Source organism: Salvelinus sp. IW2-2015, linkage group LG16 (assembly GCF_002910315.2).
Source record: "Salvelinus sp. IW2-2015 linkage group LG16, ASM291031v2, whole genome shotgun sequence".
Lineage (NCBI taxonomy): Eukaryota > Metazoa > Chordata > Actinopteri > Salmoniformes > Salmonidae > Salvelinus > Salvelinus sp. IW2-2015.
The window spans coordinates 39238491-39251544 of NC_036856.1; the positions used below are offsets into that span (position 1 = coordinate 39238491).

General features: G+C 43.8%; 2 protein-coding genes across 2 annotated transcripts; both read right to left on the reverse strand.

The window, feature by feature from the left end:
* Window positions 1–62: 62 nt before the first annotated feature.
* LOC139028922 (protein Niban 1-like) lies at window positions 63–3970 on the reverse strand. The gene is made up of 3 exons (XM_070447447.1): window positions 3859–3970; window positions 3607–3769; window positions 63–79 (listed from the first exon to the last, which is right to left on the reverse strand). The coding sequence occupies exons 1-3, from the start codon at window positions 3943–3945 to the stop codon at window positions 63–65; spliced, it is 267 nt and encodes an 88-aa protein (XP_070303548.1). The 5' UTR covers window positions 3946–3970.
* A 493-nt stretch (window positions 3971–4463) lies between these two features.
* Window positions 4464–8506, reverse strand: LOC139028923 (protein Niban 1-like). The gene is made up of 6 exons (XM_070447448.1): window positions 8409–8506; window positions 8277–8322; window positions 7085–7213; window positions 6469–6589; window positions 5302–5466; window positions 4464–4875 (listed from the first exon to the last, which is right to left on the reverse strand). The coding sequence occupies exons 1-6, from the start codon at window positions 8504–8506 to the stop codon at window positions 4706–4708; spliced, it is 729 nt and encodes a 242-aa protein (XP_070303549.1). The 3' UTR covers window positions 4464–4705.
* Window positions 8507–13054: the final 4548 nt, after the last annotated feature.

Sequence of the window (13054 nt, forward strand, 5' to 3'; positions counted from 1 at the left end):
GGCTACAGGAGATAATCATTAGCTACTCTGATACACTGGCTACAGGAGGAGATAATCATTAGCTACTCTGATACACTGGCTACAGGAGGAGAGAGATTAATAGATATAGTGCGTTCGGAAAGTATTCAGACCCTTGACTTTTTCCACATTTTGTTACGTTACAGCCTTATTCTGAAATGGATTGAAATGTTTTTTTCCCCTCATCATTCTACACACAATATCCCATAATGACAAAGCAAAAACAGGTTTTTACAAATGTTTACAAATGTGTTAAAAATATCAAACTGAAATATCACATTTACATAAGTATTCAGACTCTTTACTCAGTACTTTGTTGAAGCACCTTTTGCAGCCATTACAGCCTCAAGTCTTCTTTGGCACACCTGTATTTGGGGAGTTATTCCCATTCTACTCTGCAGATTCTCTCAAGCTCTGTCAGGCTGGATGGGGAGCGTCGCTGCACAGCTATTTTCAGGTCTCTCCAGAGATGTTCGATCGTGTTCAAGTCCAGGCTCTTCCTGACCACTCAAGGACATTCAGAGACTTGTCCCAAAGACACTCCTGCCTTGTCTTGGCTGTGTGCTTAGGGTCATTTCATCAAGGATCTCTCTGTACTTTGCTTCGTTCATCTTTCCGCTTGATCCTAACTAGTCTCCCAGTCCCTGCCGCTGAAAAACATCCCCACAGCATTAAATGTCAGGAATTGTGAAAAACCGAGTTTAAATGTATTTGCCTAAGGTGTATGTAAAGTTCCGACTTCAACTGTAAATAACCTGCCATGTTAGCCTTTCCAAATCTTGTCCAATCAATTGAATTTACCACAGGTGGACTCCAATCAAGTTGTAGAAGCATCTCAAGGATGATCAAAGGAAACAGGATGCACCTGAGCTCAATTTCGTGTCTCATAGCAAAGGATCTGAATAATTATGTACAGTTGAAGTTGGAAGTTTACCTTAGCCAAATACATATAAACTCAGTATTTCACAATTCCTGACATTTAATCCTCGTAAAAATTCCCTGTCTTAGGTCAGTTAGGATCACCACTTTATTTTAAGAATGTGAAATGTCAGAATAATAGTAGAGAGAATGATTTATTTCAGCTTTTATTTCTTCCATCACATTCCAAGTGGGTCAGAAGTTTACATACACTCAATTAGTATTTGGTAGCATTGCCTTTAAATTGTTTAACTTGGGTCAAACGTTTCGGGGGGAGCCTTCTACAAGCTTCCCACAATAAGTTAGGTAAATATTGGCCGATTCCTCCTGACAGAGCTGGTGTAACTGAGTCAGGTTTGTAGGTCTCCTTGCTCGCACACGCTTTATCAGTTCTGCCCACAAATTTTCTATGGGATTGAGGTCAGGGCTTTGTGATGGCCACTTCAATACCTTGACTTTGATGTCCTTAAGCCATTTTGCCACAACTTTGGAAGTATGCTTGGGGTCATTGTCCATTTGGAAGAACCATTTGCGAGCAAGCTTTAACTTCCTGACTGATGTCTTGAGATGTTGCTTCAATATATCCACATAATTTTCCATCCTCATGATGCCATCTATTTTGTGAAGTGCACCAGTCCCTCCTGCAGCAAAGCACCCCCACAACATGATGCTGCCAACCCCGTGCTTCACGGTTGGGATGGTGTTCTTCGGCTTGCAAGCCTCCCCCTTTTTCCTCCAAACATAACGATGGTCATTATGGCCAAACAGTTCTATTTTTTGTTTCCAGTCAGACCAGAGGACATTTTCTCCAAAAAAGTATGATATTTTTCCCCATGTGCAGTTGCGAACCATAGTCTGGCTTTTTTATGGCGGTTTGGAGTAGGTGGCTTCTTCCTTCTGAGCGGCCTTTCAGGTTATGTTGATATAGGACTCGTTTTACTGTGGATATAGTTACTTTTGTACCTTTTTCCTCCAGAATCTTCAAAGGTCTTTGCTGTTGTTCTGGGATTGATTTGCACTTTTCGCACCAAAGTACGTTCATCTCTAGGAGACAGAACGCGTCTTCTTCCTGAGCGTGTATGATGGCTGCGTGGTTCCATGGTGTTTATATACTTGCGTACTATTGTTTGTACAGATGGAATCGTGGTACCTTCAGCGTTTGGAAATTGCTCCCAAGGATGAACCAGACTTGTGGAGGTCAACAACTTACCTTTTTCTGAGGTCTTGGCTGATTTCTTTGATTTTCCCATGATGTCAAGCAAAAAGGTACTGAGTTAAGGTAGGCCTTGAAACCTACCAACAGGTACACCTCCAATTGACTCAAATTATGTCAATTAGCCTATCAGAAGCTTCTAAAGACATGACATCATTTGCTGGAATTTTCCCAGCTGTTTAAAGGCACAGTCAACTTAGTGTATGTAAACGTCTGACCCACTGGAATTGTGATACAGTGAATTATAAGTGAAATAATCTGTCTGTAAACAATTGTTGGAAAAATTACTTGTGTCATGCACAAAGTAGATGTCCTAACCGACTTGCCAAAACTATAGTTTTTTAAAAAGACATTTGTGGAGTGGTTGGGAAACGAGTTTTAATGACTCCAATCTAAGTGTATGTAAACTTCCGACTTCAACTGTGAATAAAGTAATTATGTTTTTAATTTTAATAAATTAGCAAAAATTTCTAAAAACCTGTTTTTGCTCTGTCATTATGAGGTATGGTATGTAGATTGATGAGAAAAACAACTATTTAATCAATTTTATAATAAGGCTGTAATGCAACAAAATGTGTAGAAAGTCAAGGGGTCTGAATACTTTCCAAATGCACTATTTTTGTTCATTATATTTATTTCCTGGATTCTTGACATAGCTCACTCTAATATATCTACTGCTTTACATATCATTCTTAGTATTTCTTGCTTAAATCCTTTCCGAATGCACTGTACATGCCTCAGATCACAAGCTAGGGCTAGGTCAATAGAGCAAGACACAGTACGGTACTGAATCACAGTTTGAGCTCTCTCTGAATTTCATTTATAGTGCTTCTGTTGTAATAAAACCAGAATATCAAACAAGTTAGCTTAAGTGCTGCTGTCTAAGTTGGATAATTGTAACTCATTTGATGGAGGGTATTGGCATGGCTCCTGTGTAAACTCTCTGTTTTAATGGAGATTAATATTGTATAAAGCCCAGTGTTCAGAGTTATCTGACCTGGTGAGTGGCATCTGCTGACTCAACAGAGACAGTCACTCTCACAGGGAGTCAGCTAGGTATCAATGTCAACAACACTGAAAATAACAAAACAATACGGGGATGAGTCTATAGTTAACCTGCCATGTTATCTCTCATGTGGATGCACAGACAGTATCATGTCAAGTAATAGAAGATAGCATTAGCATTAGCACTTTCCCTTTGATCTCAAAGCAGCTCTCTCTACCTACCTCAGCTGCTGCAGCCAATAAGTACTAATAACCAGGTCCCCCAAGCACACACAGATCAATCACAATGGAATGCTTCAAGTCCTCTGCCTGACTGGCAGCATCTTTGTCTTGCAGTGAGTGAGAGCTGAAAACCCCTGACTCTCTTGCTAAATTGACCCCTATATATGGTTATAGTATAGGGGTGGATTTGGGATTGATTCTCTCTCCAGTGTTAGCTAGCTAGTAGTCACCTCGAAGCTTTCCCTCCAGGTAGGTTCTAGAGTGAAGGATCAAGTCCATATCAGAACGTATCAGCACCTCCTGCTGGCAAGCTGCCGTCTTACACTCCTCCTTCAGAACAGACAGCCCTTCCAACAGACACTCCTGCACCAGGATATAAGCTGATTCTATTGTCTGTGGTGCAGAGGAGAGAGAGGTCAGAGGGTAAGGGTTTAAGATCATGTGTTGTAGTAGCTACTACAGAACAGAAGAGTATGACTCACAGCGAACCACACTCTCTTCCTCTCTGTCTTCTTGGCTTTCAGATGAGGCAGCATATCCTTCTCCAGAGACGGCAACAGCTCCTCCATAACCAATGTTGGCAAGTACCTGTACACACACACACCACACACCACACACACGACACACACACACACACAACACACACACACACACCACACAACACACACACACCACCCACACACACACACACACACACACACACCACACACCACACACACCCCCAACATGCCACACATGCATATATTTGTGAACATCCTACAAACAGTGTGTGCAATCAAACAGCTACAGTTATCCCTCATAACCCTGACAAAACATGCAAACACTAAGTATACTGCGAACACATTGTGAAACTACAAAACGAAATCCTCTGGGAGCAACATCTTTATCTTGACATTCCAGAACATTCCAACCGTACTACTATACGAGAGAGGTGTGACACACACACACACACACACACCACACCACACACACACACACACACACACACACCACACACACACACACACACAACACACACAACACACACACACACAACACACACACCACCACCACACACACACACACACACACCACACCACACCACACACACACACACACACACACACACACAAACACACACACACACACACACTAATAAGTGAATGCGGAGGTGTGTGAGTGCAGTAGGACAATGGCAGCCTCCTAGCAGAAATACTTTAACTCAACTTCCTGGTAGTCTTTCCAGCTATTACAAATGTCCCCTGATCACACAATGGCCCAATTATACTGCCATCAACTAACAGGATGGAGATTCCTTTCCTATAGTGCCTTTAAAGGAGAGAGAGATGTTCAAGGGTATAAGTATTTGATGTGTGTTAAAAGCAGAATCAGGCTGTAATRTACCCTGACATCACTGCCAATCAGCATGTTCCAGGAGTCATAACGGCCCTTCTCTTGTCTGTAGAGGTGGACCGCCTTGAGGAAGGCCTGCACCTCCACCGTCTTCTTCTTTAGGAAGTCTGAGAGAGAGAGAGATGGAGAGAGAACGGTAGAAAGAAGAGTGTAAGACAGTGGAAAGAAATGTGTGATGCTTGTCTTTTAAGAAGGATGTCATGCCTGAGTTGTGTTCCAATTKCCTTCTTGTCTCCACAAAGTGTGCACTTACAAAACATTGGGTTGGTGAAAACATGGGCCAGAGGGAGCTTCCACCATATCCCATACACACGAGAGAGGGGGGTGAGTGAGTGAGTGCACACTTCAGAGGGAAGGGTAGAGAATTGGAGCGCAGCCCCGGGCTTAGTTCTACCTGAGCTTTGTGTTTGCTCTCCTCCCTCAGGAGACCGTACATGAAAATGTGATTTAAAATACACTTATGCATCTTTGCTTCAGTGCTGGTGTGGCGAGCCTGCTACCATGGTAACCGTTCGTTCTGGCTGGTTAGTTACCTTGGTTCTGGTGACGGATGCAGTCAGAGAGGATGGAGAGGAATGCATCTTGACGAGCCTCCTGTCGGAAGCAGAAGTAGTAATCTCTACGGTACGGAAGCCTGAGGTACACAGGGAACTGTCCAGGCATGCCGATTGTAGGAGGGGCAAACTCCTCCTTCACATCTGCAATGGAAACACACACACACCATCCTGCTGGTCATACAGTACACACACACCTACACAATGTGATCTCAAACTACTGTTACACCCAAACTGGGATGTCTAGCTATTAGTATCACACATATCATGCTGGGCCATAGCATGGGACTTATGACACACACACACACACACACACGTATGCATGCACACACACACGCCAGCCTGCCTGGTTTTGCTAGACAACTAAAGGAGCACGCTGGCTATTCCAAAGGATGAAACAGCTGATGATCAGGTGTGTATTTTTAAGCTAGTGTTCATCTCTGGTGAGAAAATATATGATCAGATGTGCTACAGAACACTGTATTTATTTCCATCTGTGGCCGTCTTTTACAGGAGAGGTAACGCTGCTTCTCCCAAAGTAGCTAGGACTAAAAAATGAAAACCCACTCACTGTGCTCTCTACACGGCTAAAATAAGTTGAGGTGGGAGTTTGGGCAACAACAAAGTATATAGACTAAAATGTGCCAACTTTCAAAAGAAGTGTTCTGCATGGCAACAGAGACCAAATGAAATCCCAACAGTCAAACACACGCTGTATCAGTGTTCAGGTGTATTATCAGTCCGGTTTTATGAAGACTGGTTTCTCTATGCTTCTGTGTCCCAGTAGGCAGGTTTGAACAGCCTTTGGGACAGACTGTATTTGCATTGGACTTCCACTGGACAAGTAGAACACCTAGAGAATCCATAGAGACTGAAATAAAGAGATTTGTCTAGTGAGTGTGTAATGTTGTGTAGCAACAGAGAGTTGTGTAACCTAACCTACACACTCACACTCTCCACACACACTATCTACAGAGTGTATATAGTCAGTATATGTCATAATATAGCTGGTAATAAAGAGACACAGCATCGGTAGTCAGATTTGACATCATTAGTCAGTTTTGTTTACTTACTGTAACTCAACTCAATGTCATACACACAAGTATGGATGCCCACAACGGACAACCTTCTGCATGATATACTCACTGTTGGTTTCAGAAACAGGGAAGCATTGGTCCACCATGGCCATGTACTTCTCCTCTGTGGTGAGCACAGTGCCCCCTGTTGGTAGCAGCTTGTGGAGCGGGGGCACGCCCTTCACAAAGGTCTGGAACAGAACAGTCATTAGGGCTACTGAATCTTTTTCTGTTATTTATTTAGCTAAAGTATTCATTTTCCGTATGCCACCTATTCACCCATTCAGATAAAATGTTGCCCAGTGACTATGTCCTATATCAGGGTTCCCCAACTGGCAACCCGTGGGCCCAAATATATATATATATATTTTATTAGGGACATAAAAGACACCAGCAAATCAGCTCAAAGGGATTTTAAGTTTGGAAATCTGTTCCAAAGTATTCCCACGCATAAGTGATATATGTGATCGTATACAAATYTAAGTAAGGTTTGAAATTATTATGTTTTTGTCAAATACARCTGTTTGGGCTTCTTGTGGTCAATTTGCAGTCTACAAATGATTTGTAATTATGTTCCAGCCCCCTGACCATCCGCTGAATAATAGTTTTTCCTGCATCTGAATCTAGTTGATCCCAGTCCTCTCTCATGGCTGTTAATAAGAGTGTCATAAGAGCGTCCTGCTCACCTCAAAGCTGTCGTGACACTCCAGGCAGTAGTTGGCGCGAACCACCATGTATCTCTCCTTCCACTTCCGGGTATAATCAAAATGGAGGACCTGTTCCTCATACAGCACCTCCCCCGCCTTCGGAGGACCCTGAATCAACAAAGAGATGACGTCATGATGCCATGTCCATCTCCTCAGGGGTAATCAAATCAAAGTTTGAGGCGAAATGCTTATGTTACTTGCTCCTAACAATGCAGTAAAATGTCAAACAAGTATACAAATATTCAAAACGACAACAACAAGAAATCGTGAAATGTCGGGAACGAATCCAATTAACCCAAATAGCACTGTAACAGTAATCCAAATGTGATCTATATGATTGTACACCGTATGAATTTACGGAATAAATACTAAGAATGATATGGAAAGCAGTAGATATATTAGAATGAGCTATATCAAGAATCCAGTACACACAATACCCTGTAATGACAAAGCAAAAACAGATTTTTATACATTTTAGCAAATTTATAAAATAATAAAAACTGATATATCACATTTACATAAGAATTCAGACCCTTTACTCAGTACTTTGTTGAAGCACCAATGCTGAAACAGGCCCTTTCCTGTTTCAGCATTACACTGCCCCCATGCACCAAGCAAGATCCATACAGAAATGCTTTGTTGAGATTGGTGTTGAAGAACCTGACTGGCCTGTACAGAGCCCTGACCTCAACCCCTTCAAACACCTTTGGGATGAATTGGAACGCTGACTGCGAGCCAGGCCTAATCGCCCAACATCAGTGCCCGACCTCACTAATGCTCTTGTGGCTGAATGGAAGCAAGTCCCCGCAGCAATGCTCCAACATCTAGTGGAAAGCCTTCCCAGAAGAATGGAGGCTGTTAGAGCAGCAAAGGGGGATGAACTCCATATTAATGCCCATGATTTTGGAATGAGATGTTTGATGAGCATGTCTTTTGGTCATGTAGTGTATGTACATCGGGCAGCAGTCTCTAACGTGCAGGGTAGGGTATCCGGTGGTAGCCAGATAGTGACTGTGTCTATGGTTCAAGGCAGGGTACTGGGCGGAAGCCAGCTAGTGATGACTGTTTTAACAGTCTGATGGCCTGGAGATAGAAGCTGTTTATCTGTCTCTCAGTCCCAGCTTTGATGCACCTGTACTGTGTCCGCCTTCTAGATGTTAGCTGGGTGAACAGGCTGTTGCTCAGACACTGAAGACAGAATGCTCTCGATGGTGCATCTGTAGAAGTTTGTGAGGGTCTTAGGGGTAACGCCACATTTATTCAGCCTCCTGAGGTTGAAGAGGCACTGTTGTGCCTTATTCACCTGTGCACGCTGAGGAACTTGAAGCTTTTGACCCTCTCCACTGCACCCCCGTCGAAGTGGATGGGGGCGTGCTCTCTCTGCTGTCTCCTGTAGTCCATAATCAACCCCTTCGTTTTGTTGACTTTGAGGGAGAGGTTATTTTCCTGGCACCACTCTGTCAGAGCTCTCACGTCCTGCCTGTATGCTGTCTCGTCGTTTGTAATCAGGCCTTCAACTGTTGTGTCGTCAGCTTGGAGAGCACTATGGTGTTGAAGACTGAGCTGTAGTCAATGAACAGCATTCTTACATATTCCTCTTGTCCAGGTTGGATAGGGCAGTGTGCTGGGCAATGGCAATTGTGTCATCTGTGGATCTGTTGGGGCGGTATACAAATTGTAGTGCGTCTTCTAGGGTGTCCGGTAAGGTGGAACAAAGGAGGCTGGTGGGAGGAGCTATAGGAGGATGGGCTCATTGTAATGGTTGGAATGGAATACAGATTTGATCCTTAACTTGCCTCTCAAAGCACTTTATGATGACAGAAGTGAGTGCTTCGGGGCGATGGTAATTTAGTTCAGTTACCTTCGGCCTTCTTGGGTACAGGAACAATGGTGGACATCTTGATGCAAGATGGGACAACAGACTGGYATAGGGAGAGATTGAATATGGTCTGCACATACTCTGAGGACAGCTTGGGATGCCATCTTAGCCGGCAGCCTTGCGAGGATTAGCACGCTCAAATGTCTTACTCATGTTGGTATCTGTACTGATGGCGCAAAAGTCATGACAGGGAGACATCGTGGAGTGGTAACGCGCGTGCAAGCAGTTGCTCCCGACGCCACTTGGGTACACTGCAGCATCCACCYAGAGGCTCTTGCTGCCAAGGGAATGCCTGACAGCTTGAAAGATGTTTTGGACACTACAGTGAAAATGGTTTGTTAAAGCAAGGCCCCTGAACTCTCGTGTATTTTCTGCACTATGCAATGATATGGGCAGCGTGTAACACTTTTACAACATACAGAAGTGCGCTGGTTATCAAGGAGCAAAGTATTGACACGTTTTTTTTAAATTGAGAGACGAGCTTAAAGTTGTCTTTACTGASCAWKATTTTCACTTGTCTGACCACTTGCACAATGACGAGTTTCTCACACGACTGGCCTATCTGGGTGATGTTTTTTCGCCTGAATGATCTGAATCTATCTGAATCTATCTGAATCTAGGATTATAGGGACTCTCCGCAACTATATTCAATGTGCGGGACAAAATTGAGGCATTGATTAAGAAGTTGGAGCTCTTCTCTGTCTGCATTAACAAGGACAACACACAGGTCTTTCCATTGTATGATTTTTTGTGTGCAAATGAACTCAAGCTTACAGACAATGTCATATGTCATATAGCAAAGCACCTGAGTGAGTTGGGTCCGCAATTACACAGGTACTTTCCATAAACGGATGACACAAACAACTGGATACGTTATCCCTTTCATGCCCTGCCTCCAGTCCACTTACCAATATCTGAAAAAAAAAAGAAGCTATTGCCAGATTTCTGGATTGGGCTGTGCTCGGAGTATCCTGCCAGGCAAATCGCGCTGTTAAGACACTGATGCCCTTTGCAACCACGTACCTATGCGAGAGTGGCCCTCACTAGRATGAAAACTAAATACAGGCACAGACTGTGTGTGGAAAATAATTTAAGACTGAGACTCTCTCCAATACAACCCAACATTGCAGAGTTATGTGCATCCTTTCAAGCACACCCTTCTCATTAACCTGTGGTGAGTTATTCACAATTTTTGATTAACAAATAAGGTTTTATATGTAAGATGGTTAAACTAAAGAGCAAAATTATTGATTATTTTTATATTATTGTATGTGCCCTTGTCCTATAAGAGCTCTTTGTCACTTCCCACGAGCCGGGTTGTGACACACATTCTTATGTTTAATACATGTATCGTATAGTGTGTGTGTGGCAGCCTTACAATGAAGGCAAAAAACAACATTTGAGAGTGAGCTGACCCTGGTGCTAGAGGGGGTACAGCCGGAGGTTGAATGTTTAAAGGGGTACGGGATTATAAAAAGTTTGGGAACCACTGTGTCAGACCAACGTTGAACCGTCCGTACCACTGGTGCTTCCTCCTTAAGTTTCTGCCTTTTGGCAGGGAGGAGCAGGATGGAGGCGTGATCCGATTTGCCGAAGGGAGGGTGGGGGAAGGCCTTGTAGCTGTCCTGGAAGGGAGACGTGTTCTCTCTGCATCAACTGTCTGATCCATTGAACACACACACACACACACACACACACACACACACACACACACACACACACACACACACACACACACACACACACACACACACACACACACATACAAAACCTCCTTCCCTTTGTTTGAGGAGCTGTTTTTATTTTTCTCTTTCTGTTGCTCCAAGCTCATCCTGGACTTGGGAGAAGAAGACCACAGAGTTACTGTCTCCTGTAGTGGGGACTGAACTCCTTCAGCTCTGCCTCCGCACAACCTATTAACAACACACACACAGACCTCAGTACACTATCTAGCACACTGCCTACTACAGTGCAGTAGCACCGACTAAAGCAGCCCAAATCCGCGTAATGAGTTAATTGCTCGCGCTCTCTCCTACGGGGGTCAGTATTTATACGCCTCCAAGGAAGTGGACAGGGATGATAAGACACCAACACGAGAGCAGGAAAAAGGAGACAGCTTCTTTCGATGAGGCTTACTTCATAAGCCTTGATTTCCAGCTTTTCCCTTCTTTCCTCCTCCTCACCGCGTCTCCCCCCCGCCCTCCTCCCGCCTCCCCTCGCCCCCCTCCGGTCCCCGCCCCTCGGCCCTCTCCCCGCTTCCCCGCTCGGGTCGTCGCGCCCCCCGCCCTCCCCCCCGCCGCCAGCTGTGCCGCGACCTTCCACCCACCCTCCCCTCCTGTGCCCTCTGACCTGGCCAACCTCACCGCCTTCTGCCCTCCCTAACTTCCGTAATCTTCCCCCCCCCCCCCTCCTTCCATTTGTACTGGTGAGCCTCGTGTCTGCCCCGTTTACTCTGTGACTTTGGTGCGTCTATCACCCTACCTAGGACTGTCCAGGGAAGAGTCACGTTCTCGCAAGCCTTTCCCATCACACTCGACGACACAACCAGGTGACATCATAGGGGACCCTTGCGATCACAGACCTGATTGTACGTATGGCGCAGCGAAGAGTTCACTCAGCATAGCCAACGAGGGCAGTTACTCTGCGCTAGATCGTCACATGAAGCGGGCAAGGTGCAGGCGTAGTAGCAGGACTCGGAAGTCCGGAGTATACTCTCGAGCTCTTATTATTCTCTCTTCTTTCGTAGTCACTTTCTCACACTCGAGCAAGAGGGAGACAAAAATACGTAGCTTACATTACGACGCTATATCGGTGACATACACAGCGTAGCATTAAGATTGCGGTGTGTGTCTCACTACGCTAATAACCAATTCAGTGATCAACATCTCACACTATAAGATGGTTCTCAACTCGTAAAACTATAGTTGTATCATAACACTACTAGTAGGATGGGTTCTCACTAGTAAGTAACTAGATGATGTGACATAACAACTGAACATTGAAGATGTATGCGGCGAATCTTTCTTCAGATAACTGTAATACGTACCTATATCTCGACATATACACTACATAAGATGGGGAGAAGTTCGTCAACTTCACGGAGACTTAATAAGTGCACGCATAATCATCTTACATTTACCGATCTTCTGAGGTAGGGGTTTTCACGACTACCGTGATAGATAACTATATAGAGACATAACACTTTAGGCGAAGATGGTTAAACTGGCCACAATCAGTCGGGATCTTCACTGAGCGTCTAATTAGAAGCTATTACGTGATCCTTAAGCTACGTACACATGTAAGGCACCATGGCGGTTTCATCTACCGTGAATTACTATAGTGACATAACACTACAGTAAGGCACAGTCCGAAATGGGGTGCTGTCTCACTACGTATAACTATAGTGACATAACACTACTTGAAGGCATGGGGTTCTGCACTTGAAGCGGTAAATAGACGTATAAGTGGGACATACACTACAGTCAGATGTAATGGTTCTCACTACGTGTAATAACTATAAGTGACATAACACTTACGAGTAGAGAGTGTTGTAGCGGTTTCACTACGTATGAACTATAAGTGACATAACAAACTGACATTAGTCTGTGGGTTCTCACTAAATAACGTAATAGACTATAGTGACAGGTAACAGCTACATTGAAGATGGGTTCTCAAAACTAACGTAATAACTATAAGTGAACAGTACACTACAAGTAAGATGGGTTCTCACTAGGTAATACTATAGTGACATAACACTACACTTTAAGTATGATTGGTTCTCACGTACGGTAATAAACTATAGTTGACATAACACTACATAAGGTTTGGTTTCGTCAGCTACGTAATAACTATATGACATAATCCACTAGAGTCAAGTTAGTTCGGTTCTCATTATTTTGTTAATCTACGTAATGAACTATAGTGACATAACACATAGCAGTGGTGAATGATGGGATTCTCACTACGTAATAACTATCAGTGGACATAACATTTTTTTTTACTGAACAGTAAGATATGAGATTCGTCACTACGTAATACGTGTCATAGTTGACATAAACAACTAGTTAAGA

Bases quoted from the DNA above. Each gene is read 5' to 3' on its own strand.
- LOC139028922 (XM_070447447.1), bottom strand. From the start codon at position 3,945: ATGGAGGAGCTGTTGCCGTCTCTGGAGAAGGATATGCTGCCTCATCTG. The intron at 3,770-3,858 runs GTGAGTCATACT...TCTGCACCACAG, and splicing joins GGAAGAGAGTGTGGTTCGCT to ACAATAGAATCAGCTTATAT.